The sequence below is a fragment of the Phacochoerus africanus genome, chromosome 4 (genome assembly GCF_016906955.1).
Source record: "Phacochoerus africanus isolate WHEZ1 chromosome 4, ROS_Pafr_v1, whole genome shotgun sequence".
Classification (NCBI taxonomy): domain Eukaryota; kingdom Metazoa; phylum Chordata; class Mammalia; order Artiodactyla; family Suidae; genus Phacochoerus; species Phacochoerus africanus.
In genome coordinates this window covers 14,035,193-14,062,014 of record NC_062547.1, presented here as the reverse complement: position 1 = coordinate 14,062,014, position 26,822 = coordinate 14,035,193, and the positions used below count along the sequence as shown (strand labels likewise).

The 26,822-nt window shown below is 37.1% G+C and overlaps 1 protein-coding gene and 1 pseudogene across 1 annotated transcript; one reads left to right on the top strand and one right to left on the bottom strand.

Moving 5' to 3' along the window:
* Nucleotides 1-6,695: 6,695 nt before the first annotated feature.
* Nucleotides 6,696-7,646, bottom strand: LOC125124438 (olfactory receptor 1013-like). The gene has a single exon (XM_047774548.1). The coding sequence runs from the start codon at nucleotides 7,644-7,646 to the stop codon at nucleotides 6,696-6,698; it is 951 nt and encodes a 316-aa protein (XP_047630504.1).
* Nucleotides 7,647-19,155: 11,509 nt separating this feature from the next.
* LOC125126624 (uncharacterized) lies at nucleotides 19,156-19,235 on the top strand (annotated as a pseudogene).
* The last annotated feature ends 7,587 nt before the right edge of the window (nucleotides 19,236-26,822 follow it).

The window sequence follows — 26,822 nt, the reverse complement described above, 5'->3', positions numbered from 1 at the left end:
TACCCTCTGTGTTTTTACATAAGAAACTATAAAATCCTTAACAGAGTAAGTAAATAATTTTGGTGAAAGTTTTAGAACATTCTATAAAAAGGCCATATCATACAGTCACCATTCTGACTTCTGCGTGAAACAAAACTGTATCAGAAATGCATCCCATTTATATTTTGTACCAAGCTTCTAATATTTAAGAGAGAAAGTGGTAAATTAACCACAAATCAATGATCTACAAAATATATATATTTTAAATTACTGGGATTCTTTACTGATTTCCTGATATCAAGTAGTAGATTCTGTCATTCTCACCTTTGAACTGGGAGAGTTTTGCAATTTGTTTTGGCCAATAGTTTGCAACTTAAATAGCACCACTGCAGAGGTCTATCCTGGAGCTCAAGAGCTGCTGCATGCGTCTCTTCTCACTTTTGGAATTCTTCCACCAGCAGGTATATAAGACTTGGTTAGATATTGAAACATCTGGCTGCATTCTTCCCAACCCCAGATGACAGCAAGCTGGCCCCCAGACATGTGAGTGGGTTCATTCTTCTTCCACCAGTCCTCACTGAGCTAACAGCTAAACACAGACACATATGCCAACCCAGCTGAGCGCAGATGGGCCTGGCTTAGGCAGACTTGCTTAACTGCCACAATTGAAATGGAAAATCCTGTTCAAATCCTGATTCCACCCTCTGGTAGGTCTGAAATCTTGGGAAAGTCTTTTAACAATCTCCAAACCACATTTCATCACTTTTAAAAAAGTAAGAAAAATACCAGTGCCATATACAAAAGATACATACGCCCGTGTGTCAACTGAAAATATCCCTAACGGTAGCTATTTTTACTCTGAGAAAGATGAGTAATACCTGACTCATTTTTTTAAATTTGAACTCAAGAGAAAAAAACAGTAAGGCCAAGTTTCCTCAAGGAGACAGCATAAGCCAGAATAATGGTGTCCTTCATTTTTCTAAAATCCTGAAAGTTATTTTGTCACCCATTCACATGCATTTGACAAAGGATTGGCAGGCTTCAAAATGCGATTTTTTTTTATACTCTCTTTTTTATTCAAAATAGAATTGGAAGTACTGGCCCCAGCCATTAGGCAAGAAAAAAAAAAAAAACACATTTAAAGAAGAAGTACAACTGTGTCACACTTTGCAGATGACATGATATTGTATACATAGAAAACGTCAAGGACTTTACCAAAAACCTATTAAAACTAGTATACAAAATTCAGTAAAGTTTCAGCATAGAAAAAATATACAGGAATCTGCTGCATTTCTGTACACTGATCATGAGCTATCAGAAAGAGAAATTAAGAGAAAAAAAACCCATTTACAATTGGATCAAAAAGAATAAAATACCTAGGTTTAAATTTAATGAAGGTATAAGACCTGTACCCTCAAAGCTATAAGATACTGAGGAAAGAGGAGTTCCCGCTATGGCATAGTGGAAATGAATCCAAGTAGTATCCATGAGGATGCAGATTCGATCCCTGGCCTTTCTCAGTGGGTTGGGGATCCAGCATTGTGGAGAGCTGTGGCACAGGTCACAGATGCCAAAATGCAATTTTTATTGATTATGGATTAAAATCATGTAATAGAGGCAAAGATAATCACCCATTTATTTTTCTTTTCTTTTCTTTTTAATTCTTTGTCTTTTTTTTTTCCATTTACCACCTCACCTGTGGCATATGGAAGTTCCCAGGCTAGGGGTCAAATCAGAGCTGCAGCTGAGACTTACACTATAGCCACAGCAATACCAGATCCAGGCTACCTCTGCAATCTATGCCACAGCTTGCAACAACACCAAATCCTTAACCCACTGAGCAATGCCAGGAATCAAACCTGCATCCTCATAGAGCAAACATCAGGTCCCTAACCCATTAAGCCACAATGGGAATGCCTTTTTCTTTCTTTTTTTTAATTGAAGTTACTTGATTTACAATATTATGTTAATTTAAGGTGTACACCCTAGTGATTCAGTTATTTTCAGATTATATTCCATTATAGGTTATTACAAGATATTGCATATAATTCCCTTTGTTATACAGTAAATCCTTGTTGCTTCTCCATTAGGCATATGGACTTAACAGACACAGGCCTATATGCTTTTAAGAGTGCCAAGGTCCTCCCTGGAACAAAGTCTCACTCACATGAAAAACTGGCTGATCCTTTTCTAGCACCCACCTTCTAGGATTCCAACTTGTTAAAGCCCCTTAGAGAATCGATCAGAGATATAAGAATAGATAATCTCACCCACAACAATATACTGTGCAGAAAAGATTAACAACCATCACACATGTATGTATCTTTGGAGACATCAGATATTATTATCCTCTTGAAGTGAGAGATGAAATATATTCTCATTTTCACATCAAGATTTGCGTGGTCATACTTGTTTCCAGAAAAACCAACCATGTGAGCTTGTACATGTGCCTTAATTTCATTATCAGGAAAATAATTAATTGTTTTTAAATTTTTGGAATGCTGGATCTCTTTGAAAATCTAACAAAAGCAATGTATCTTCTCTCCAACATCCAAAACTGTACCTAAGTTTAAACAAACAAAATTTTAGAGAGATGATGAAGCCCCAGAAACCTATCCATGGATTTGGTGGTTATGATTCTTAAAACAAACAAACATACAAACAAACAAAACCCCACACTAAGCGTTTCCTAAGTCTCTTCCTAGTGCTAACATTCTATACTTACATAAGAGATGAGTAATAAATACTTGTCTACAGCTGAATTCCTAGTCACCACCCCCCAAAATTGATCCATCTGCTCATTTCTCACATAAGGTAGTAAATTCTACTCAAGCCACACACTAGGAATCAACCTATTCTCCCTCTCTCCTACTTCCTCTTCAAACTTCCAAGAAACCCTGGTGTCCCTGCCTTCAACACACATCCTGAATCTGAGCACTTCTCATCACCTCCACTGATGCCACCTGGTCCAAGCAATCATCATTTTGCCAAGAATACTGCAAAAATCCTTCTAACTGGTCTATATACATATTCCTCTGTAATGTGTTTTTAATATATCAGTCAGTATGGTTCTTTACCACAAAAAAAGGGCAATATCACTACTGCTCTTAAAAAAACAAACAAGGAGTTCCCGTCGTGGCGCAGTGGTTAACGAATCCGACTAGGAACCATGAGGTTGCGGGTTCGGTCCCTGCGCTTGCTCAGTGGGTTAATGATCCGGCGTTGCCGTGAGCTGTGGTGTAGGTTGCAGACGCGGCTCAGATCCTGCGTTGCTGTGGCTCTGGCGCAGGCCAGTGGCCACAGCTCCGATTCGACCCCTAGCCTGGGAACCTCCATATGCCGCGGGAGCGGCCCAAGAAATAGCAAAAAGACAAAAAAACAAAAAACAAAAAACCTTCTAATTTACCAATTGATTTTAAGTTAATCAAAGTCCACATGGTGGACTAAAAGCTGTCTATTACCTGCATGTCTTTATTGTTTAAGACTCGCCACCCCCTGATTTCTGTTCCAGCCTTGATGACTTTCACTGTTTCTCCCAAACAGCAGCCTGTTCCCAGCATCAGAGATATTTGAACTATCTGTTCCTCCATATGAATATTATCCCCCAGAACATTTGCAAGGCTCACACCCTCATCTCCTTTCAAGGTCAATCAAATGTCATTTTCTGACATTTCTGCCTGTCCACATCATTCCAGTTTAAATTCCAGATCCTCTTCCCACCAACAATCCCCATCCTTCTTATTCTGCCCAGACTCTGCTCTATTTTCCCCAAGACTTACACGCATCTTCTAACACTTGTTTATTAAATTGTATGTTTTTCCCAACTAGAATGCTTTAGCTATGGGGCAGAAAGATTCCTCTGTTTTGTTTACTGCTGTATCCCAAAGTATAGGACACTTCCTGGCATCGAATTGGCACTTAATAAGTATTCCTAAAATCAATTAGTGGGTTATTACCTTTACACTTTGAAGCTATTTTTCCCAAATTATTGTCTATGGCTATCCTAGCTCAAACTATTCAGGACAAATCTCCCCTTGAGTAGACTCCCCTGATCAAAAGAAGGAGGAAGACAGGACGCATAACCATCAAGATGGACTAAAGTGACTTCTGAATTTAATATAAATTGTAATTTGCAAGTAAACAAAATGAAAAACAAAGAGAATGTCAGAGGCAGTCCAGCTGAAACATGTCACATAAAACAACTTTAATTCTGTCCCTTTCTCCCTACACTGGAGTACTTAAAATTCTGGGAAGCCTACACATATCCCCCCGAGCCCCTGAAAATAAGTACCAAGAAGTGAAAATACCACACATTGCAGTTTAGTGAGTAGACAGATGATGATCCAGTGTAACCACCAGACTGAACTTGAATTCTAGATGAAGGTTACGTACATCATTAATGGAATTCTATTTAGAAGATTGCGTGTGTGTGTTGGCATAATAAGGACCCTTTGAGAGCCGCGTCAGACTCTGCCTGAGGCCACAGCTCAGGTCACAGAGAGGCCACACTGCTTCGCTCCCCCTGATCCCAGCTGCTTACCCTTGATCAGGACCAATCACTCTTGGAAGTGAGACTCTCTTCCCTCTGACGTCTGGGCATGCTTTGTTGGACCCAATATATGTATTTCCTTAACAGCCCTTCCTTTGGGAACTCTTTCACAGAGCAGCTCAGAAGCATGTACCTCAGTCTCCAAAGACACAGTTAGAGTTCATTTGGGGTACGGAGAAGATATACTAATGAGGTTAGGATGAAAAGAACAGCATTTCATCAAAAGTGGACTCTCAAAATGAATTATGTCACAATATAAGCAAACATGTATCTAACAATAGAAACTCTCCAAATTGTACTAATTAGAGTTTTCTAGAAGCTATCATGTGATTCATAATGTTTTTCCCTGACCTGTGCTCCTCTATCTTCCTGGGCTATGCTTTCATGTCTCATTCATCAAGAAAACTCCCATCAATCCTTGGTGCCATGGCTTGAGTCGTAACACTCCAAAATTCATACGTTGAAGCCCTAATCTCCAGAAATGTGGAATGTGACTGTATTTTGAGATAGAACCTTTATAAAGGTGATTCAGTTAAAAGGAGGTGGCTAGGATGAGCTCTAATCCAATCTGACTGGTACCTTTATAAAAACACAAAAAGTGGGAATTTGGACACAAAGAGATATGAGGGGTGCTTGGGCACAGGAAAATAGGCCATGTGAGGAGAAAGCAAGAAGGTGGCCATGTGCAAGCAGAGGAAAGAGGCATCAGAACAAATCAACCTTGCTAGCTCCTTGATCTTGCCTTTTAGATCTAGAACTATGAAAAATAAATTTCTATTGTTTACAACATCCAGAATCTGGCATTTTGTTATGGCAGCCCTAGGAAACCAACATACTTGTTAATCAATACTAGGACTTTTTTATGTTGATAAACCTCATGTTTTATATGTAAAAAGACTACTTAAATTAGGAGATGGAATATATCATAATAAGGCATTCTTTAATTTTCCATTAATTCATATATATAACTGAACAAAGAAATACAAACACCCACATGATCTTAATTGTTATCAATTACTGTTTACCTCGTAGAGATTTCCACTCTGAATCCTCTTTTGGATGCAAAGCTTTTTGAAGTGTCTCTGTCTCTCTACTTATCTATTTCTATCTACGTCTCCATTTCTGTCTGTTTCATGCAGCAATTCTTCTTCTTTTGACCTTGATTTTTTTTTTAACTATTGGGAAATTATTTATTGGAAGCTTGCAGTGACTCTAAATAAAAGTATTTGTTCTTTCATATACATATATGCTTTATTTAACAATACATATATTGTCAAGGAAATCTCTCTATCACAGCAAGCACAAATATGAAAATCAGAAAGAAAAAATAAATTTATTTTGAAGGGCATTTTATGGTATATATTTTATTTATGACCTGCTAACTAACGCACTGTCCTAACAAATGAGTAAGTACCCCTGGAGTTATCAATTCTGAGTTTGTATTCTTGTTTTCTCACCTACGAATTACCTGATTTGAAGCAAGTCATTTCATCCATCTAATCATGACAAAGAATCCATAATGAATATTATTATTTTATATTATAGATTATAGTACTATACTTTTGAGCAACTTATGAACTGTGAAGTGTAATAAAAAAAAAGAGAAAAAAAAAACCTCTTACAACCTTCTCAGAATCTCAGCAGTGCTACTGACTCTGTTCTGAGTTAGCATGCATGGCAGTTTTTCCAATTGACCCAGACTCATTTATTTTAAACACATATTTAAAGACATTAATGCAAAATTAAAAAGACAAATGTAATATGCAATTTGTACATTATTCAATGACTTCCTCTTTTGCTCATTTTATTTATTTCAGAGATTTACAAGCTGTTATCTGTTATCCGTGACATCGAAATTAATTTTTTTAAAAATAATAATAGGAGTTCCCATTGTGGCTCAGCAGAAATGAATCTGACTAGCATCCATGAGGATGCAGGTTCGATCCCTGGCCTTGCTCAATGGGTTAAGGTTCCGGCACTGCCATGAGCTGCGGTGTAGGTCACAGATGCAGCTCAGATCCTGCATTGCTGTGGCTATGGTGTTGGCCAGCAACTATAGCTCTGATTCAACCCTTAGCCTTGGAATCCCCATGTGCCATGGATGTGGCCCTAAAAAAAGAGACAAAAAATAAAAATTAAAAATTAAAAAAAAAGAATACATTTTTTTTTACCAAAATCTTTGTTTAAGATACTTTGCTCTATCTATCATTTTCCTCAGGGCATCTTTAATATCTTTATTTCTTAAGCTATAGATCAAGGGGTTCAACATGGGAATTACCACTGTGTAGAACACTGACACCACTTTATCCCTTTCCAGGGCATAGCTAGTACTTGGTCGGGAATAAATAAAGAGAATTGAACCATAGTACAAGGTTACAGCTGTCAGGTGAGAGCCACAAGTGGAAAATGCCTTGAGGCGACCTTGGGTAGAGCGAATCTTCAAGATGGCAGCAATGATGAAGAGATAGGAAGCAAGAATAAGCACGGTGGGAGTGATGACATTGGAGGCAAGTATGAAATAGAGCACAGCCTGATAACTTTCCTTCACATCACAAGCCAACTTGACCAGGGGTGGCAGATCACAGAAGAAATCATCAATGATATTCTTCCCACAGAAGCTCAAGGTAAATGTTTCGCTGGTGATGATGGTTGAGTTCACAAAGCCACCAAAGTATGAAGCTGCAACAAGACTGGCACATACCCTTGGAGACATCACCTGGGAATAAAGCAAGGGGTTGGAGATGGCCACATAGCGGTCATAAGCCATGGCAGCCAAAAGGTAACATTCACTATAGGCCAGGCCAGCTGAGAAGAAGAACTGAGCTAGACAGCCAGCAAAAGAGATGCTTTTGTCATCAGAGATACAGGTCATCAGGATTTGGGGGGCATAGACAGAAGCATACCAGAGATCCAGGAATGACAGATTCCCAATGAAGAAATACATGGGTGTGTGGAGCTGAGAATCAGCACAGATAAGAGAAATCAGGGTGATGTTTCCCAACAGACTGATGACGTAAATGCTGAGGAAGGTGTAAAAGAGAACGCTCTGTAACCATGGGTCTGTCGTGAACCCTAAAAGTATAAACTCCTTCACTGTGGTGAAATTTTTCTCATCCATTGATTTTAGGTTTCTTTGGTTCCTCTCTGTGAAAAGATTAATCCGTAGGTCATGATTTAAGACACTGGTAGATCAGTTTCCCCATCATTTGCCATTTGACGTCATTGAAATAATCCAATGGGTGCCTATGCATTGTTCATTTTAAGAAATGCTTATGCTGAACTGGGTACAATTCCTGTTGGAAAACTGGGAACTTATTCTATGGTGCCTTAAAAGATCCGCTATTATGTATATAACATAACATGTGTCACCTTATATGTTTAATCTAATTGTCCTCCTTTTGAGAAATTATGATTTGTTCATCTTCTCTTCTGTTTGTACTTAAGGTGATTGGGGACCATGTGGGAGAAAGGAGAAAGGGAGTTTGTTTTCTCTTCAAGTCCTTGAATCCTTTGGCTTTACTAGAGAAATACATGAAGAAATATACTTTTATTATTCTAACCGTATTTTGAGATATCCTTGGAGGTGCATTTACACTAATTTCTTCAAAGGCAATAATTATATTTTATTCAACATTTTATCCACAAAACCAAGAACATAGCTGTACATAAAATTTAAAAAAAAAGTGTAACTCAGATAATAGGTTTACTTAGATCATAGGAATTTGAGACCACAGCTATCTGTATGACACTCAAATGTATGCTGAAAGGAAGAGAAAATATTTATCAATGGATGATGTGGATAATTGTGTTCAAAATGTAGTTGAATTCCCTACAGACTCAAGAGTTTAAAAAATAAAAAATTAACCCGAACCAGCCAAACCGAATGGTTTGGGAGAATAAGGTACACTGAATATGGCCCATAAAGATATCCAAGTTATTTTTTTTAATTGAAGTGTAGTTGACTTACAATATTACATTAATTTCAGGATAAGTATTCAGCATTTTTACAGATTATACTCCATGAAAAGTTATTACAAGACACTTACTATAATTCTCTGAGCTATACAATAGATCTTTGTCACATATCTATTTTATACATAGCAGTTTGTATCTCTTAATCCCACACCCCTAAATTGCCCTTCCCCCTTCCTTTTCCCCATTGGTCACTACTAGTTTGTTTTCTATATCTATGAGTATATTTCTGTTTTGCATATACATTCATTCATATTGTTTTTTAAATTCTGCATTTGAGGGATATCATACAGTACTGGTCTTTGTCTAGCTTACTTCACTAAGCATAATATTGTCTGTGCCATGTTGTTGCAAATGGCAAAAGCTCATTCTTTTTTATGGCTAATATTTCATTGCATATATGTTTTATATACATGCATATGTGTACATGTACATACACACATTAAATATACACACATATATACCACATCTTTATCCCTTCATCTGTTAATGGGCACTTGGATTGCTTGCCTATCTTGGATGCTGTGAACATTGGGGTGCTTGTATCTTTTCAAATTAGTGTTTTCCTAATTCCTGGAACCTTGGGATGCTACTTTATGGGAGAAGAGTTATTAAGTTAAAAACATAAGACATTTGAGAAAGGAAGAGTATCAGGGTAAGCCCTAAATACAATCACAAATATCCTTATAAGAAGGAAATAGAAGGAATTTTGACTATAGATACCCGGGAAGGAGGCACCAGCCATTGAAGCAGAGGCTACAGAGATGCAACCACAGGGGATGCTGGTAACCCCATTAGATTCTCCACTGGGTAGAGTGTGACCTGCTCACATCGTGATTTTAGCCCAGGGGTCTTGAGTTCTGACCTGCAGAACTGAGAAAGTTAATAAATTTGTGATGCTTTAAGCCACCAGGTTTATGATAATTTCTTAACACATGAAGTGATGGAATCCAATCTCTAACAGTCTTCTTTCCTTCAGACACAGAAGCAGGAGACTGAACTGTTCCCATTGATGGCAGAAGCACCATCTCCACTCATCTATGTTACAACCCACAGGGACTGTACTGCAACACAGCATGATCAAAAAAGGGCTAAGTTAGGATTGTCTGTCAGGGTCCCAAACAGGCGAAGATATAACATCTATGCTATTAGATCCGAGGCTTTCAAAATCTCATATGCTTGAATAAAAATAGAAGGTTTTTTGTTTAGGTGATGGACTTAAGATAGAAAAATAAAGAATTGGTCTTTTGGAACTGTGTATTTTCAATGGATGGAATCCATAGTTTTAAACTGTAAAATAAATATGAATGCTGCATTTATTATCAAAGTAGAAAGTACTGATAATAAGCAAAGGAGGATTGGAATAAGTAACATTTCAATTCCCTTAGAATATCAAGACTGTCATGGGCTACAGTCATTTGTAACAAAGCATATTCCTGGAAGCAGCTTAAGATCAGCAATGGGGTCCTACTGCACAGCACAGGGAACTATGTCCATCTCTTGGGATAGAACATAATGGGAAAACAGTATGAGAAAAAAATGTAAATATGTGCATGAGTGGGTCACTATGCTGTACAGCAGAAATTATCACATCACTGTAAATCAACTATACTTTAATAAAAAATTTTTTTTAATTTTTAAAAAGATCAAGAATCAACAGATCTGAGTTCTGATCTGAGTTGACTGCTGCCAATTTTAAATGAAAACCTCTAAAACATTATTTTCTCATCTGCCTTTCTTAGTTCAATCAGACTATGAGATCACAAATGTGATTACACACTGAAAACTAGAAGTGAAAACTATGTATTGCATTTCCTATAACTTCATGATTTCTTCATCTCTGTCCTTCAGTTATATTTGCTTTACCTTCCAAGGATTTCTAGTCACACCTATGCTGTCTTCCTAGAGATTCACGTGTTTTCATGCAGAAACTTCCCCATCTTTAACGTATGGCTTTTGTGCAAGCTGCGAAATTGTAGAGCTTATTTGTAGAATTACAATTGGGAATGTAAACTTCAAAAGATATTTCTTCCCTAATCTCTTATTTTCCTCTATAATCATTGAAACATAAACTAGACGTATGTATGGATGTCTACATATATGACATATACATCAATGCTTTTACAAATAAAAAAGGGTTGAATGAGGGAGGGAGTGGGAGGGATCGGGAGCTTGGGGTTATCAGATACAATTTAGAATAGATTTACAAGGAGATCCTGCTGAGTAGCATTGAGAACTATGTCTAGATACTCATATTGCAATAGAACAAAGGGTGGGGGCAAAAATGTATACATGTAAGAATAACTTGATCCCCATGCTGTACAGCAGGAAAAAAAAAAAGGTTGAAGGTGTCAGCGTGAGACATAGGGTACAGATAAATAGCATAAGTTAAGAAAACGGAAAAAGAAAAACAAGCCCTGGGCATAGTATGGAGGTAAAGATAAAAGCCGGTTGAATACCAGCAGGTTCTACTTTCTGCTCTGTGCAGACCATAAATTTGACTTGAAAGTTTAGCAGCCCGTATATATAATTAGTAGCATTCAAAAGACAAGTGAATCAATCAAAAAATTGGGCACAACATTACCATTCTTGATATTAACTTTGAAATAATTTCTCTCAAGTGTCCCTGCAAAGAGAATGAGCAAAATATAATGCATAACATACTATGTTGAATAGAAGTCCTACATGCGTGCACGCGCGCACACACACACACACACACACACACGAGCTTTTTTGAGCTGCCTTTACTTGCCATTCATTCATAGACTTAAAGCTGGATGAATGCCTTGTTAGATTCGAGGGACACTCAGAAATCTTCTCCCCACAATATTTCCCTTCCTTTTTTCTCAAATATCTCCCACTGTCAGGTGAACCTTTTAAGAGGTAGATGGTTCTGGGAGTGGTTATCCAAAAGGAGCTGATCTCTTAGTGATTTATCAGTCCTCTCCAGGCTCAATGCACCTGCCGTCTCTGTCATTCAGTTTGATACTTTAATCAGGCACTTCTTGAGTTAATATAATGATTATAATAGTACTGTGTGATTACAAAGACCTATCTATATTTATATATAAAATCTATCTATATATTATATATATAAATCTTAGATATTAAAAAGTGAAATATATACAGGACTATAATACATAAAATACATATGGAAATATATAGATATAATAGATATAGATACGCATATAGACATTGAAGGGTAGATAGATAGATAGATAGATAGATAGATAGATAGACTCACACTTCTTCTTTTAAAGAGCTCCTAGCACATGAACTTCCTAATATTGAAATAGAAACATTTCAAAGCCATGAAAACATTGATCCATATTAATGCCTTTACTCTAACCAACTCTAAGGACAGATAAACTTGCTGCAAGATAAAAGGAGAAGCAGCAGAGTTACACACAACTACAGAGGGTTTATAAGAATGAAAGCATGCAGTAAGGACACATCTAATTGTCTACTGAAATGAAAAGGAGAGTAAGAATTGACAAAAAGACATTTGGAGACATTTCAGCTTCATCAAATATAATTATAGGAAAGAAAACCTTACTGTATTTCATGAATTAGAATTATGTTATGATTTGTTTATATTATATTGGTTTTGGTTTTGACCATATGATGATTTCCCGACCTTTCTTAGCTGGTTAATTTGACATAATACTTACTTTGTGAACATAAATAGCTACTTCATTTCAATTTCAACTCAGGTCCAGATTTTCTCACATTACTTTAGAATAAAGAGGGCCTTCTATTCACTTCATAGGAATCCTCTTTCCAAACATAACAATATTGAGAGAAAATATAAGTCTAAGCATCCCTTTGGGATAGGCTGCTAAAAGCAAAGAAGATCTGCATGTGCTATTCTGGTGCCAAGTGATCAATTACAAGGCTCAGTTATGTTTCTGAAAAGAAGTAGGGAGAGATCATTCATCATGAATATAATTGGTCCAATTAATCTGTAAAGCCCTTAGGCACTGTGAATTTCACTAATGCATTTGTGATTAAAGGAGAATTCAGCAGAAAGGAATAGCCAACAGAACAGTCAGCACACAATAGAATTATTAACACTCCATAACGATAAAGAAAATAATAATGATAAAGATCATACAAGATCTCTTTGCTTCCAGGTCCAAGACAGAGAGTTACATCCAAGCAGAACTCAGATGGAGAGTTCAAAGACAGTGCTGGGAGGGCACATGTATACACTTGAGGAGTGGCCGGACAGTACTGGGCGGTCATGTGTATACACTTGAGGAGCAGCAGGACTGAGGACCTTTTCAGGATGGTACAGCAAGGAAGTTGAATAAAGATAGGTAAACCATGATATAAGAGCCCCAGAAGTCCACAATCAATAGAGTTGAGATGCAAGACCAGGCTTTCCATACTGTCAAGGAAGGAGTCTAAACTTTGGGGAGACAGGAATGCTGGTGCAAACTGTTCAACCATCAGCTAAAACTGGTTCTCAAATCCTTTGGTCTCAACAACCTTTATACTCTTAAAACTTATTGGAGACTTCAAAGGGATTTTGTTTATGTGGGTTATATCCATCAATACTTACAATTTCTGATGTAAAAAATAGGAGATGTTTTCACTACTTAAATAATAAACCATAACGTGTCCACACAAAAATAGATTAATAAATACATATAACTATTTTCCTTACCCCAAAATACAAAGGGAGCAGATTTTTAAGTTTTAGAAGTTTTTGTAAATGCTTGGCTTTAATAAGACAGCTGAATTCTTACATGAGTTCTGAGTTCAGTGTATGGTTAGCCCTTGAACAACACAGGGATTAGAGGTACCAACGTTCCATGGGTCAAAAATCCATGTCTAATTTATAGTCAGCCCTCTGTATATGTGGTTCCTTTGTATCTACTGTTTCCCATCTTTGAAGGATCACATTGTGGTATTTACTCCTGGAACACAAGTTCTATATTTTGGTAAAGATACATAGTGAATACATATAAGTCAATTCATGCAATTCAAACATCTGCTATTCAAGGGTTAAATGTATTGAGATATGTTGCTTCGGCCAAACCATATGAAAAAAAATTCAGTCTTAAACACATATGCACTTTGAAAAGATGAGAATATTGTCAACATCTTTGGATAATTGTCATGCTATTCTCTGATAGTATAACAAAACACAAGTAGCATTTTTAATTTCGGTGTGAAATATTAAGCCTATATCTGTAATATCTGGGTCTATCATCAAAGTGTTGACCTTATGGACCCCATGAAAGTGTCGCAAAACCCTGAAAGTTTCTTACACTGCGCTCTGAGGATCTAAACATATCCCTTGAAAGAGCCCAGAGGACATTCCTTGCACAAAGGAAATGCATTAGTGAGCAGAGCCTCAAAAATCTCTGTGACTGTTCTCAGTGGGCTGGAGATGACAGAAAGAAATGTTGCCACAAAATTCGATATCATTTTTAATTTACTTTATTTAATTATTGCATAAATTTCCGCTATGCAGCGTAGTGAACAGGTATATATATATATATATATATATATATATATATATATATATATATATATACACACACACACACACACATATATATACATTCTTTTTCTCAAAGAGAAAGACAAATAGCATGTAATAGCACTAATATGTGGAATCTAAAATATGGCACAAGTGAACCTATCCACAAAACCGAAACGGACTGAAAGACATAGAGAACAGACTTAGGGTTGCCAAGGGGGTGGGGGGGGAGAAGTGGGATAGATGATTTAAAATTAGGTTTCTTGATTTAAAAAAGAATAATGGAATCCTGGAGAGTTGCAGCTAAGAAAAAGCATGTCATCATCAGAAATAAATGGATGTGATCACTAGAAGAGCCACAGGAATATTTGCAGTTGCAGTCACCGAGGAAAAGAAATGACTATGCATCAACTGTTCTGCATCACAGAGCTAGGGACATGCAGAAATAGACATGATTCAAATCCAGGTCTTCTCACTCCAAAACATCTTCTCCCAACAACTGTAATAGCCTCCATATCTATCAGGCACATATACGTATTAAGGATTATGGCCATCACTGGGAAGAAATAATAAAAAGAGGACCTTTCCTCAAGAAAGGAATAACATAATTGGAGAAATAAGCATCTGAAATCAAATAAGTGCAATAAAATGTGTAAGAGATATAGATTTCTGTAAAAAGTAGAGCAAAAGGAAAAATAAATGAGCATTTGATATATTAAGGGAAATAAGGAAATTGTATAATAGTCCGACAAAGTTTGTCCAATGGAAGAGATACTCATTTCTACTGAAATTAATATAAATATAGAAATCAATAATAAAGTAAAAATTTATCAGTCATTAAGCTATGGCTTCTCAACTCAGACCCCACTCTTCTTTCTGCTTTGGGTGCTTTGGCTGAGACAGCGCAAACCACATTTCTTCCTTGCCAACTTCTACCTACAAAGGGAGAAGGTAGCTGGTGAGCTGGAAGAGGGTCAAAGACTTGCTCCTTTCTGCTGTTACCGTCTATGCCCATTACTGTCACCCTATAAATGCTTCTTCACCTAAATATAGAAATATAGTTTAACATTTGATTCCACCTTGCAGTTTTCCAACATTGGTTGAACCAGCCTTATGACAGCACCTCCAAGGCACAAGCCTCAAATATTTGGGGTCTCTAGACCATGTGGCAGGTGGAGAGCGGAGGTCCTCTGAACTTTGCTGAAGACAAATACTTTCTCTGAGGTCTGAGTTTCAGCTTTTCAGGATCTAAAATTTCTAAATTTTAATAAATTCAACCTTTTCCCATTTTCGCTCCAGCCCTCAGTGTTAAAACTGATTCCTTAAATTGTTACTTCTTTTACTCTCAAGCTTTTTCTTTTGGTCTTTTCAATTCTTCAACAACCAGTTAGCAATTCTCATATTCATATTTTCTCTATAAAAATAATTGCCTAGGTTTCTGTCTCCTGGCCAGAATATAACTGATGCTAAAAAAAACAAAAACAAACAACAACAACAACAAAAACACATGAATGAATGAATTATAATAGTCTTTTTCCTCAAAAAGTGGAAACGAATCCAACCAGTAACCATGCAGTTGCGGGTTTGATGCCTGGCCTTGCTCAGCATCTAGCGTTGCTGTGAGCTGTGGTGTAAGTCACAGACTGGCTGGGATCTGGCTTTGCTGTGGCTGGGCTGTGGCACAGGCCAGTGGCTACAGCTCCGATTCGATCCCTAGCCTGAGAACTTCCATATGCTGCAAGTGCAGCCCTAAAAAAAAAAAAAACAAAAATAAAATGTTTACTTTTCTATATAATTATTTATGTCCATATGTGTACAATCAAAAAATATATTCCAATTTCAGCATAGCATGGAAAGACACTTTTCTTGGAGAATTTCTGCCACCTTGTGGTGTATCAAAATAATACCACTTTTAGAGCCTTTGTAAGTGGACTCAAAAAAAACACCTTCTATTAGCCAGGCTCTCCTGCTCTAAACACTTATGGAATCCTTACCCTTCCAAGAGTCTGTGACCAATAACCCCAATTTTGTAGTATATTGTGCCAAACAATTTACATATATCGGCAGTTAGACATTTCCCTGTCTGCTGGAGGCTTGCCAGAAATGCATGTATATAGGCCATAGCGAATCAAAGAAACTAGATGGTGCTTGAAGAATGACGCTAATCTAGGCTTGCAAAATATGTAAGACTTTCCCAGACCTCTGAGGGAAAGGGAGTGAGATGGCAAATGTACATCGTATGAGTGGCTGCTTCAAAGCAAGTTGCCAAATACTCCAGATGTTGTTGCTGGAAAGCCACTGACATTCTTGTTCTCATGACCAGAACCCTAAGGGAGTTGGAGGAAAGGGTGTAATAGCCTTAAGCATAAACAATATAATCTTTCTCTGGAGGGTTAATCATTTATAGCATCTATGAATACAAAGGGTCTGTGTCTTGCATATCTGTAGCCTTGATCAGTAACACTGTAAATGACACATGTGATTCTGTACCTACAAGGAAGTAGAAAATAGCAAATAAAAATCATGACTTGGCTCAGAGGGTTGCTATTGCCTCTCGAAGGCGGTAGCCCCCTGATCCCCACTCTATTTCTTTGTCTCTTCTTTCTTAAATCTGTGGCACTGCTGACTTTGGGACCTGGGTTGACGAGCAGGTCTCGTCACCTGCCTCTTGCCTAAATTACAAACTCTCAAGAACAGGGTCCGTATTTATTTTTTCTGACCCGTGTATCATATCCCAACCCCAGCACAGCCCCCTTAGGGCACCAAGCACAGGAGCACTTGAGAAATGTATATTGAATCAGTTAATTAATTTACTGAAATATATTCACCTCAGAGTTATTTTTTCAATTTTAAAAAAGCAGTGCACATACGTGTATATAGTATCTTCCCATTTGCTTGGGTGTGCAAATATATATATATATTTTCATAACTGGATGAAAATCCTCTGGAACGAAACCCATGAACTGTTCGTAATGATCCATGTTAGAGAGGGAGCTGGAGGTCTGGACTGTGATGTCCGTGATGGCCATTACCTATTGTGTATCACTTGCCTCCTTATTGGAATATTTGCAATGAACACATATTATTGCTTAATATAAATGCCTAAACCAAACAGTAAATAGCATGGCTATTGCCAAATGCAAATTACTTGTATGTTTCATGATATAAAGGGGAGGGAATTCCACATTTTTTTAAATTTCAGTTTTTAATTGTGCCTATTTAAGGCGTGTGACATGATGTTTTGATATACAGTGAAATGATGACTACTGCCAAGCTAATTAGCATATCCGTCTCTTCCCATCATTAGCATTTTGTGGTGAGGTCACGTGAGATCTACTCTCTTAGCAAGTTTCCAGTATAATGCAAAGTAACTATTAACTATAGTCACCATGCTGTTCATTAGATTTCTTGAACCTACTCACCCTACATAATTGAAACTTTGAAACTTTTGACCAACGTCACCCTATTTCTCACATTTTCCTGCCCCTGATAACCACTGTTCTACCCTCCACTTCTATGAAGTGGACTTTTTTTAGATTTCACATGTAAGTGAGATCATGCACTATTTGCCTTTCTATGTCTGGCTTATTTCACTTAGGATAATATCCTCCAGATTCATCCATGTTGTTGCAAAATACAGGATCCCCTTCATTTTTAAAGTAAATTACAGGTATATAGGTACATCACAATTTCTTCATCCACTCATCCATCAGTGAATATTTAGATTACTCAAGGTACTGACTGCATTTTCTTTGGATATATATACAGAAGTGGGATTGTTGGATCATATGGTAGTTCTATTTTTAAAGGAACAGCCAAACTCTTTTCCATAATGCCTGGAACAATTTACATTCCCATCAAAAATGTGCAAGGGTTCTGTTTTCTCTACATCCTTGACTACACATATTTTTTGTCTTTCTGATAAAAGTCATCCCAGCAGGTGTGAGGTGACATATGTGGTTTTATTTTATTTTTTTATTTTTATTTTTTAATTGTAATCAATTGTTATTTCCCCAATACATTTTTTTTCTACTGTACAGCATGGTGACCCACTTACACATACATGTATACATTCTTTTTTCTCACATCATCATGCTCCATCGTAAGTGACTAGACATAGCTCCCAGTGCTACACAGCAGTATCTCATTGCTAAGCCATTCCAAAGGCAATAGTCTGCATTTATTAACCCCAAGCTCCCCATGCACCCCGCTCCCTCCCCCTCCCCCTTGGCAACCACAAGTGTGGTTTTAATTTGCATTTTCCTGATGACTAGTGAGGTTGAGTATACTTTTACATACCTATTGGTCATGTGTATGTCTTCTCTGGAAAAAAATGTCTATTAAAATCCTTTGCCCATTTTTTAATCAGGTTGTTCGGGTTCTTTTATCCTACTGAGATGTTTGAGTTCCTTACATATTTTGGATATTAACTCCTTATTAGATCTATGGTTTTCAAATATTTTCTCTGAATATCCAGGTTGCCTTTCATTATGCTGATTTTGTTTGCTTGCTTTTTTTGCTGTGCTGAAGCATTTTATTTTTTATTTTTTAAATTTTATTGGAGTATTGTTAACTTACAATGTTGTGTTAGTTTCAGGTATACAGCAAAGTGATATCTCCATTTTTCTCAGATTCCTTTCCCATATAGGTTATTAGATAATATTGTTTTTGGATATTTTTCCTATTTTTTAATTGAAGTTTAGTCGACTTACAGTATTGTGTTATAAAATAATGTTTTTCATTATTAAAGTTTGCAAGACATTTTTATATAAAACAAAATATATCCTTATGAAAAGGTGAACAATTTAATGAAAGGTATCTCCTCTATATCCATAAACTGAAAAAATGCTACGTGTTTATTTTCTTTGTTGTAAATGATAAAGTGTATCATTAAGTTTATTGTTTTAACCTATTTTAATAGAATAATTAATTGCTGCTATAGAAAATTCATTGCTGTTATAGAAAGTCTCCAGAGTTACCTCAGTTTTGCTGGACTTTTAGAGCATCTAAAAGTTAATTTTATTTTACTTTTTATTTATTATTTTTAGTGTCCATCTATCTAGCTAGCTATCCATTTTTGTTTTCCCATGTTATTACAAACTATTGAATAGATTTCCCTGAGCTCTATAGTAGGTTCCCAGTAATCATCTCTTTTACATAGAGTATCGCTTCTCGGCCTTTTGGCTAAGATCAAGTGTAGTATGTTTTACATAGAGTAGTGTATATTTGTTACTCATATCCTCTCAATTCCTCCCTCCCCCACCCACAGTTTCCCCTATGGTAACCATAAGATTGCTTTTGAAATCTGTGAGTCTGTTTCTATTCTATAAACAAGATTTCCTGCATTATTTATTATATTCCACATATAAGTGATATAATATGATATTTATCTTTCTGTCTTTTATTTTACTCAATATGATAATCTGTAGGCCCATCCATGTTGCTGCAAATGGCATTCGTTTATTCTTTTCTTTAGCTGAATAATATTCCATTGTATACATGTACCACACCTTCTTTAACCATTCCTCTGCCCCTGGAAATCTAAGTTGCTTCCATGTCTTGGCTAATGTAAATAATGCTGCAATGAACATTAGGGTGCATGCATCTTTTTGAATTATGGTTTTCTCTGGACATATGCCCAGGAGTGGGACTGCTGGATCATATGGTAGCTCTATATTTAGTTTTTTAAGGAAACTCCATACTGTCCCCCAATAGCAGTTGTATCAATTTACTTTCCCACCAGCAGTGTAGGAGGGTTCCCTTTTCTCCACACCCTTTAATTTGATATAGTCCACTTGTTTATTTTTGCTTTTCTTTTCTGGGCTTTTGGGCCTTATTCAAAAAAATCATTGCCAACATCAATGTCAAGAGTCTTTTCCCTTACATCCTCTTCTAGTCGTTACAGTTTCAAATTTTTTATTGTCTTTAATCCATTTTGAGTTGATTAATGCATTTTCTGTAAGGCCAGGGTCCCATATCTCTTTTGCATAATTACATAGGCCTTTTTATTGCAGCCCTGCCATGTTTATCTTAAAACTTATCATTGTGATACAAAACTATTTAAAGTTGTCATCCTATCATTTTAGGATGCCCCCCTCCCAAGCAAGTGGAATGTTTGCCTTGTCATATATTTGCCCTATGGAGTATGTTTATGTGTGTGTACAATATGCATATATATATATATATATATATAGTTTATATATATTAAAATATAAACTATATTTGCTATATCCATTCAGAAGATAATAGCAATCAAATTCCTCTCAAAGGAAAGATCCAATTTTTTTTTAAGTTATGTAGAAAAGAGAACAAAGTGGAGGTAAAGGGGAGCAAGAGTCATTATTTCAAATTCCCTTCCCCTTACTGCTTCATCAGAACATACCAGGAAGCACTGACTTTCTTTTCAAAAAATTCTCCTTAACTGCTCTGTCACAAATTTCTAAAATTCCACAAGACTCTAATTGTCTTTTTTTTAAAGGTCCTTTGGAAATAGTCATGAGTTGATCATAAAATGTTTAATATTCCCTTTCAGTGTGATTAGCTACTTGAGCTTTCTTTCCTTTTTTCCTGTTCTCCTTCTTTCCTTCTTTCTTTCCTCCCTGTTTGTAAGAGCAGGTATCTTGGTAACTGACCAGGAGAAATTGCCATCAGTATCAGGAGGACTGGGTTCTTAACAAGACTCTGCTCCCAACTAACTCCATGATCTTCCCCAGATCAATTCTTTATGTGTTAGTTCCCTCATCTGACAATGAAGGGGCTTAGCCCAGATTATCGCCAAGGTAATTTCCACTTCTAACATTTCTGTGACTCAAAAAAATCTGGCTGTGAGTTGGAAACCCAAGCAATCAGTAGTTAATTCTTCAGAGAAGCCATTACAGCAAAAAGCTTGCTTAAACTATTCACGCCAGTGTGAAACCGAGGCCCCCAAGATCCAACATTTTTACTGATCTTCTTTCTAACAAGATGCTTTGGGCATTATTAAGATTGACTGGGCACTTAGAGATGGGCAATTACTAAACTTGAAAGAAATCATTTGCCTCACTCCTAAATGAGTTTCAGAGGAACTAATTAATGAAGGCAATTTTAAACAAGGAAACTTCCAGGGTGATAATTGTTGTTCACCTCTGAAAGTTAGCTCCTGGGACCTGATGCAGGCCAGGCAGCAAAGAACCGACCCTGGGGATCGGTGATGCCTTTGTAAATTGACGTAAGGTGGGAGGGTGGCTTCCTAGCATGATTAGTTCATTGATAGATAGCCTGGCTTCTTGGAGTTAGATCCCTTGCCCTACAAAAGAAACAAAAGAAAAATGTATTCCAATTTAGCAAAAACTTGGCAAACCCAGAAGATCAATTTATAAAACCAAAAAGTTATATAAAAAGCTGTAATTTGAAATCTTTGCTATGCTGAAGAATATGTGTCTTAGTCTGAAAAGTCTATGTATTTTATTATTCTCATTACATGACATTTCAGAAAAGACAAAAATACAGAGACAGAAAAAGAGCAGCTATTGCCAGGGGTTCAGAAGAGGGTGGATGTGTTGATTAGATGAAGCACAGGAAATGTTACTATTGTGGAAAATTAGGTAAAGGGTACATGGGATCTCTCTGTATTATTTCTTACTGTTGCCTATGAGTCTACAGTTATCTCCAAATCAAAAGTTTAATTAAAAAAAAAGGAAAAAATAAAACAAAAGAACATGTGTCTGGCAGAAGGACACCTGTATGTTGAAAGGCCAGATCTGGATCTTGAGCAAGTTATTTAAACCTCCTGAGTTTCCGTTTCTTCAAGTGTAGCAGCATGTTAATGGCATCCCCAGTGGGGAATTAAGTGAGATGTGTGTTTAATGTGCCTGGAACATCATGAGAGCTCAATAATACTAATTATCATTGTTGTCCATTCACCACTATTTTATTCCCATCCTGGCTACTGCACTATCTCCTACCAGGCTCCATCACATCTGGTCACTCTTCATGCCTGACCATCCTACACAAAGCCACCTCTCCAACTGGGTCGCCCTACATGCTGGCCTCTTCTTTGAGAAAGAACAATGTTCCAACCCCCCAAAGTAACTAGACTGTAATCTGACTCCATCTATTTTTCTATTCATACCCCACAGCACACTAACTTCACAGTTCCTATAATCCCAGCTAAACACAACCCTTTATCTGTCATATCACTAGGCTCTTCCTTGTGTCATTCTCTGCACTTAGTACCATTCTTACTGTTGCCATGTCACAACCCTACTTCACTGCCACTGTTAAGGATCACCTTCTCTGTGATGGTAATTTACTGTCTAATCTAATAGGAAATTTCCTTCTTTTGCCCCTCCTCCTTCCTTCCTTTGAGTCTTCATCAGACCCTGTATTTCTCTCTTACAACTACTACATTCTGTCATCAATTTTAGTAATTTATACATTAACCATGCTTTATTTGGTTAGGAATTTCCTAAGCATAGAGACTTTCTGGTTATTTTTATTAATAGCCAATAATAAATGCCAAAAAACTGTGTAGTATTTTAACTTTAATAAATAACCCTTATATCTTTGCTCACAAATGGTTATAATTCTATTTTGTAAATCAGAAAATGAGGCCCCTCCAAGAAGCAGGGTAGCTTCTGGACATCACAGAAAAAGTTAGTGACAAAGTTTACCCTTTGACTTCCTATCCAGTGACCTTCCCAGGAAAATATTTTCTAGATCTTATTGTTATGAGACCAAGGTTGTTAATGGTTCTTATGTTCTCAGACTTCCCATATACATGCTTACATATTTGCCAGGGCACTAGTTGGATTTCTTTTTTCTTTTTTCTTTTTAGAAATGCACTTGCAGCATACGGAAGTTCCAGGGCTAGGGGTCAAATCAGAGCTGCAGCTGCTGGCCTACGCCACAGCCACAGCAACACCAGATCTGAGCCACATCTTTGACCTCCTCTGCAGCTTGCAGCAACTTGGAATCCTTAACCCACTGAGTGAGGCCAGGGATCGAACCTGCATCCTCAGAGATACTCTGTCAGGTCATTAACCCACTGAGCCACAACTGGAACTTCAGATCTCTATTTTACAAAACAAAATTATGCAAAAATGACAGGCATTTAACTTCCTCAGTCCCCTTCTCTATTCTTTATTCTGCTCCTCCCGCATCCCCCTCAACCATAGTCTTTCCCACCAGAGGGTCTACAAGACCAGAACCTCCTAAGAGCCTTTAAAAGTACCTCACCAAGGGCCAAATCCAGGCCACAGGAGCCTCAAGTTTAAAACCAGGCAAATCAAAATATGGAATGAGAATGACAAATGCTTTTTTTACACCAGGAAATGGTAAATTAAATATTTGAAGTCTCTGCAGAAGCAAGCAATGCTTAAAACTGTGTTATTGACTGATGATGAATAATAAGTTCTTTATTATTAGGTTAAATAGGCTTCTTCTCAAATCCCAGCCTCAATTAAAAATAAAAAGAGAGTTACTAGCCTTAAAAGGGACAATAGAGAATTAAGTGAATATCCTGAACAGAATTCCAGATCTTTTTTTTTTATGTAGATATTTTAAAAACATGCTCATTACAGATAGCTTGAACAATAGAGAAGCAGAGAGAAATAATTTTAAAGTCATATGTGATATCATCCCACAAATATAACTGCTACTAAGTTAGGTGGTTCATCTCTTTTCTTCCTTTTAAAAAAAATCTTTATTTATGTTTGGTGTTTTGAAAACATGTATATAACATTCTACTTTTAGTTCTCATTTAACCAGAGAATAAATAACATCTTCTGTTTTATCCATGCTTGGCTAAGGTTGGTAATAGCTGAGTAATACTTCTTTATAAAGGACATAATGCTGGAGTTTGCTGGGCTTAAATATTCAACGGAGGGAAAAGATTATTCATGCCATCTGTAGCTAGGGGCACCTGAGCCTACAATTTTTAATTTCAAGGATGAAAGTCATAAAAAGTCATTTTCAATTTATTATAAATTTTTTTTTTCTTTTTTCTTTTTTCTTAGTTGATTTACAATGTTCTGTCAGTTTTTGCGGTACAGCAAAGTGACACAGTTATACATGTATATACACATTATTTTTCTCATATTTATCCTCTATCATGTTTTTTCACAGTGACTGGATATAGTTCCCTGTGCTATATATACAGTAGGACCTCATTGCTTAACAACTCCAAATGTTTGCATCTACTAACCCCAAACTCCCAGTCCCTCCCATTCCCTCCCCATCCCCCTTGGCAACCACAATTCTGCTCTCCATGTCTGTGAGTCTGTTTCTGTTTTGGAGATAAGTTCATTGGTGCCATATTTTATATTCCATATGTAAGTGACATCATATAGTACTTGTCTCTCTCTGACTTCACTAATTATGAGAATCTCTAGATGCATCCATGCTGCTGCAAATGGAATTACTGTTTTCTTTTTTACGGCCGAGTAGTATTCCATTGCGTATATGTACCACATCTTCTTAATTCATTCATCTGTGGATGGAAATTTAGGTTGTTTCCAAGTCTTGGCTAAAAGAGTTGGATACTTCTTTAAGGCGGAACATGTCCCCTTATTCTATGGAAGTCCTATCAGTCAACATCCTTTTTAATCGTGGTAAAATACACATAACATAAAATTTACCATTTTCAACATTTTCAAGTTGAAAATTCAGTGACATTAAATAAATTTACACTGTTACACAAGCATCACCAGCATTCATCTCCAGAATTACTACCTATCAAACAATAACTGCAAACCATCCCCTCCCCCTGGTGACCACTATTCTACTTTCTGTCTCTGTGAATTTGATTACTCCTAGTACCTCATATAAGTGGAATCACACAATATTTGTCCTTTTGGGTCTGGCTTATTTCATCCAGCCTAATATCTTAAACTTCATCCATGCTGTAGCCTGTATCAGAATCTTGTATCTTTTAAAGCTGAATAATATTCCATTGTATGGTATAGCACATTTGATTATTCATGTACTTGTCAATGGACATTTGAGTTGTTTCCACATTTTTCACTAGGATGGATAGAGCTGCTATTTACGTCAGTAACATTTTTAGCCATGCAAAGACAAAGCAAAGATTTTTTGCTGAGATAAGGATGAATATGATAATACAAAGTACCAGCCAGTTGAAAAAAAATCATTCAGAGTTCCCATCATGGCTAACTGGGTTAATGACCTAATATAGTATCCATGAGGATGCAAGTTCAACCCCTGGCTCAGTTAATGATCTGGCATTGCCACAAGCTGCAGCATAGGTCACAGATGCAGCTCAGACTGGTGTTGTTGTGACTATGGCGTAGGCCAACAGCACCAGCTCCAATTTGACCCCTAGCCCTGGAACCTCCATAAGCCGCAGGTGCAGCTGTAAAAAGAAAAGAAAAAAAATCATTAGACAAATATTATTAAGCACCTACTCTGTACAACGCATTTTGCTAGGGGAACAGTGGTGAACAAAAAGAGCCATTCAGTGAGTATACAAAATGCAAGTGTGCCTAGAAATATGGCGGCAAGAATGGGGCAGCTGGCCACCCTGGTCTGGTAGGCTCTAACTATAGGTAGCCTCCTCAGGCATATTTCAGAAAGCAGCCCACACAGCGTGGGTCCCACAGAGACTACCACCAGCCTCCACTGCTCTATTCTCTGCTTTGCTGCAGTTTGCTAGTTCTGCTAATTCAGGCACCCAAACTGTCTGAATAGCCCCATTGTGGCTAAGAGTCCTGGATAGTTACATGGGCCAAGGGTCTATGGAGATGGGGTCAGGTGGGAGGTAGGGGAAACGTGGGCCTAGCAAAGTGTCCTGGCAAAGGCAACTCCATGTGGGCCCCCAAATCTGTCTTCATATTTATCAGAAATGCCTATATTTTTAAGCCGACATGTCATTTTACTGACATCCAAGCTGCACCATGATTATGTAACAACTTGTGAACATTCAGCAAATCGGGGATTCACTACTTCTGAAATACGTTCTATGTAAACGTTAGATTGGATTTGAAATCCATTTTCATAGAAATCTCCACATTGCATTTGTCAAAAAGAGAAAGTGAAGGAGAGCTTTAACACTGGTTCTTTCAATTTAATTTCAGGTCCTTTAAGTATTTGAATGATGTACAAAATTAAATTTCAAATTATTATTAAGCATTATTCCTCAGAAATTATTTGTAGTCATTTCAACTAAAAAACCTAGAGTAGGAGTTCCCGCTGTGGCGTAGCAAGTTAAGAATCCAACTTCAGTGGCTTGAGTCCTGTGGAAATGTGGGTTTGATACCCAGCCCCATGCAGTGGGTTAAAGGATCCAGCATTGTTGCAGCTGTGGCTGTAGTGAAGGTTACAGCTGCAGTTCAGATTCAATCCCTGGCCTGGGGACTTCCATATGCCATGGGTGCAACCACTGAAAAAAAAAGAAAGAAAAAGCCTGAAGTAGAACTGCTGGAAGCAAACTCAAGTTTCCCCATTCAAAAGTTTGGAAAAAAAAAATATTTGTAATGTTTAAATAAACTCAGAACATCTTCCTTTTCATTTTGTACTTTATTTATATCATTACACTATTTAAAAATAATGAATGTCTAAACAAGTCACTCTTGGATACCCCAGTCCTTTTCCAATGTCTTCAGTGTGTGAACAATTATCATTTTTCTTTATTTTATCATGGCATGAAATCTGTTGAGCTCTGTGATGGTTAATATATGTGTCAACTTGGCTGGGCCACGGCACCCAGACAGGCAGTCAAACATTATTTTGGATGTTTCTGTGTGGGTGTTTTTGGATAAGATTAACTTTTAAACCAGTGAACTCTGAACCGAGTAGACTGCCCCCCACTGTGTGGATGGGCCTCATCCAATTGGT

Coding starts and splice junctions, on each gene's coding strand:
- LOC125124438 (XM_047774548.1), bottom strand. CDS start 7,646: ATGGATGAGAAAAATTTCACCACAGTGAAGGAGTTTATACTTTTAGGG.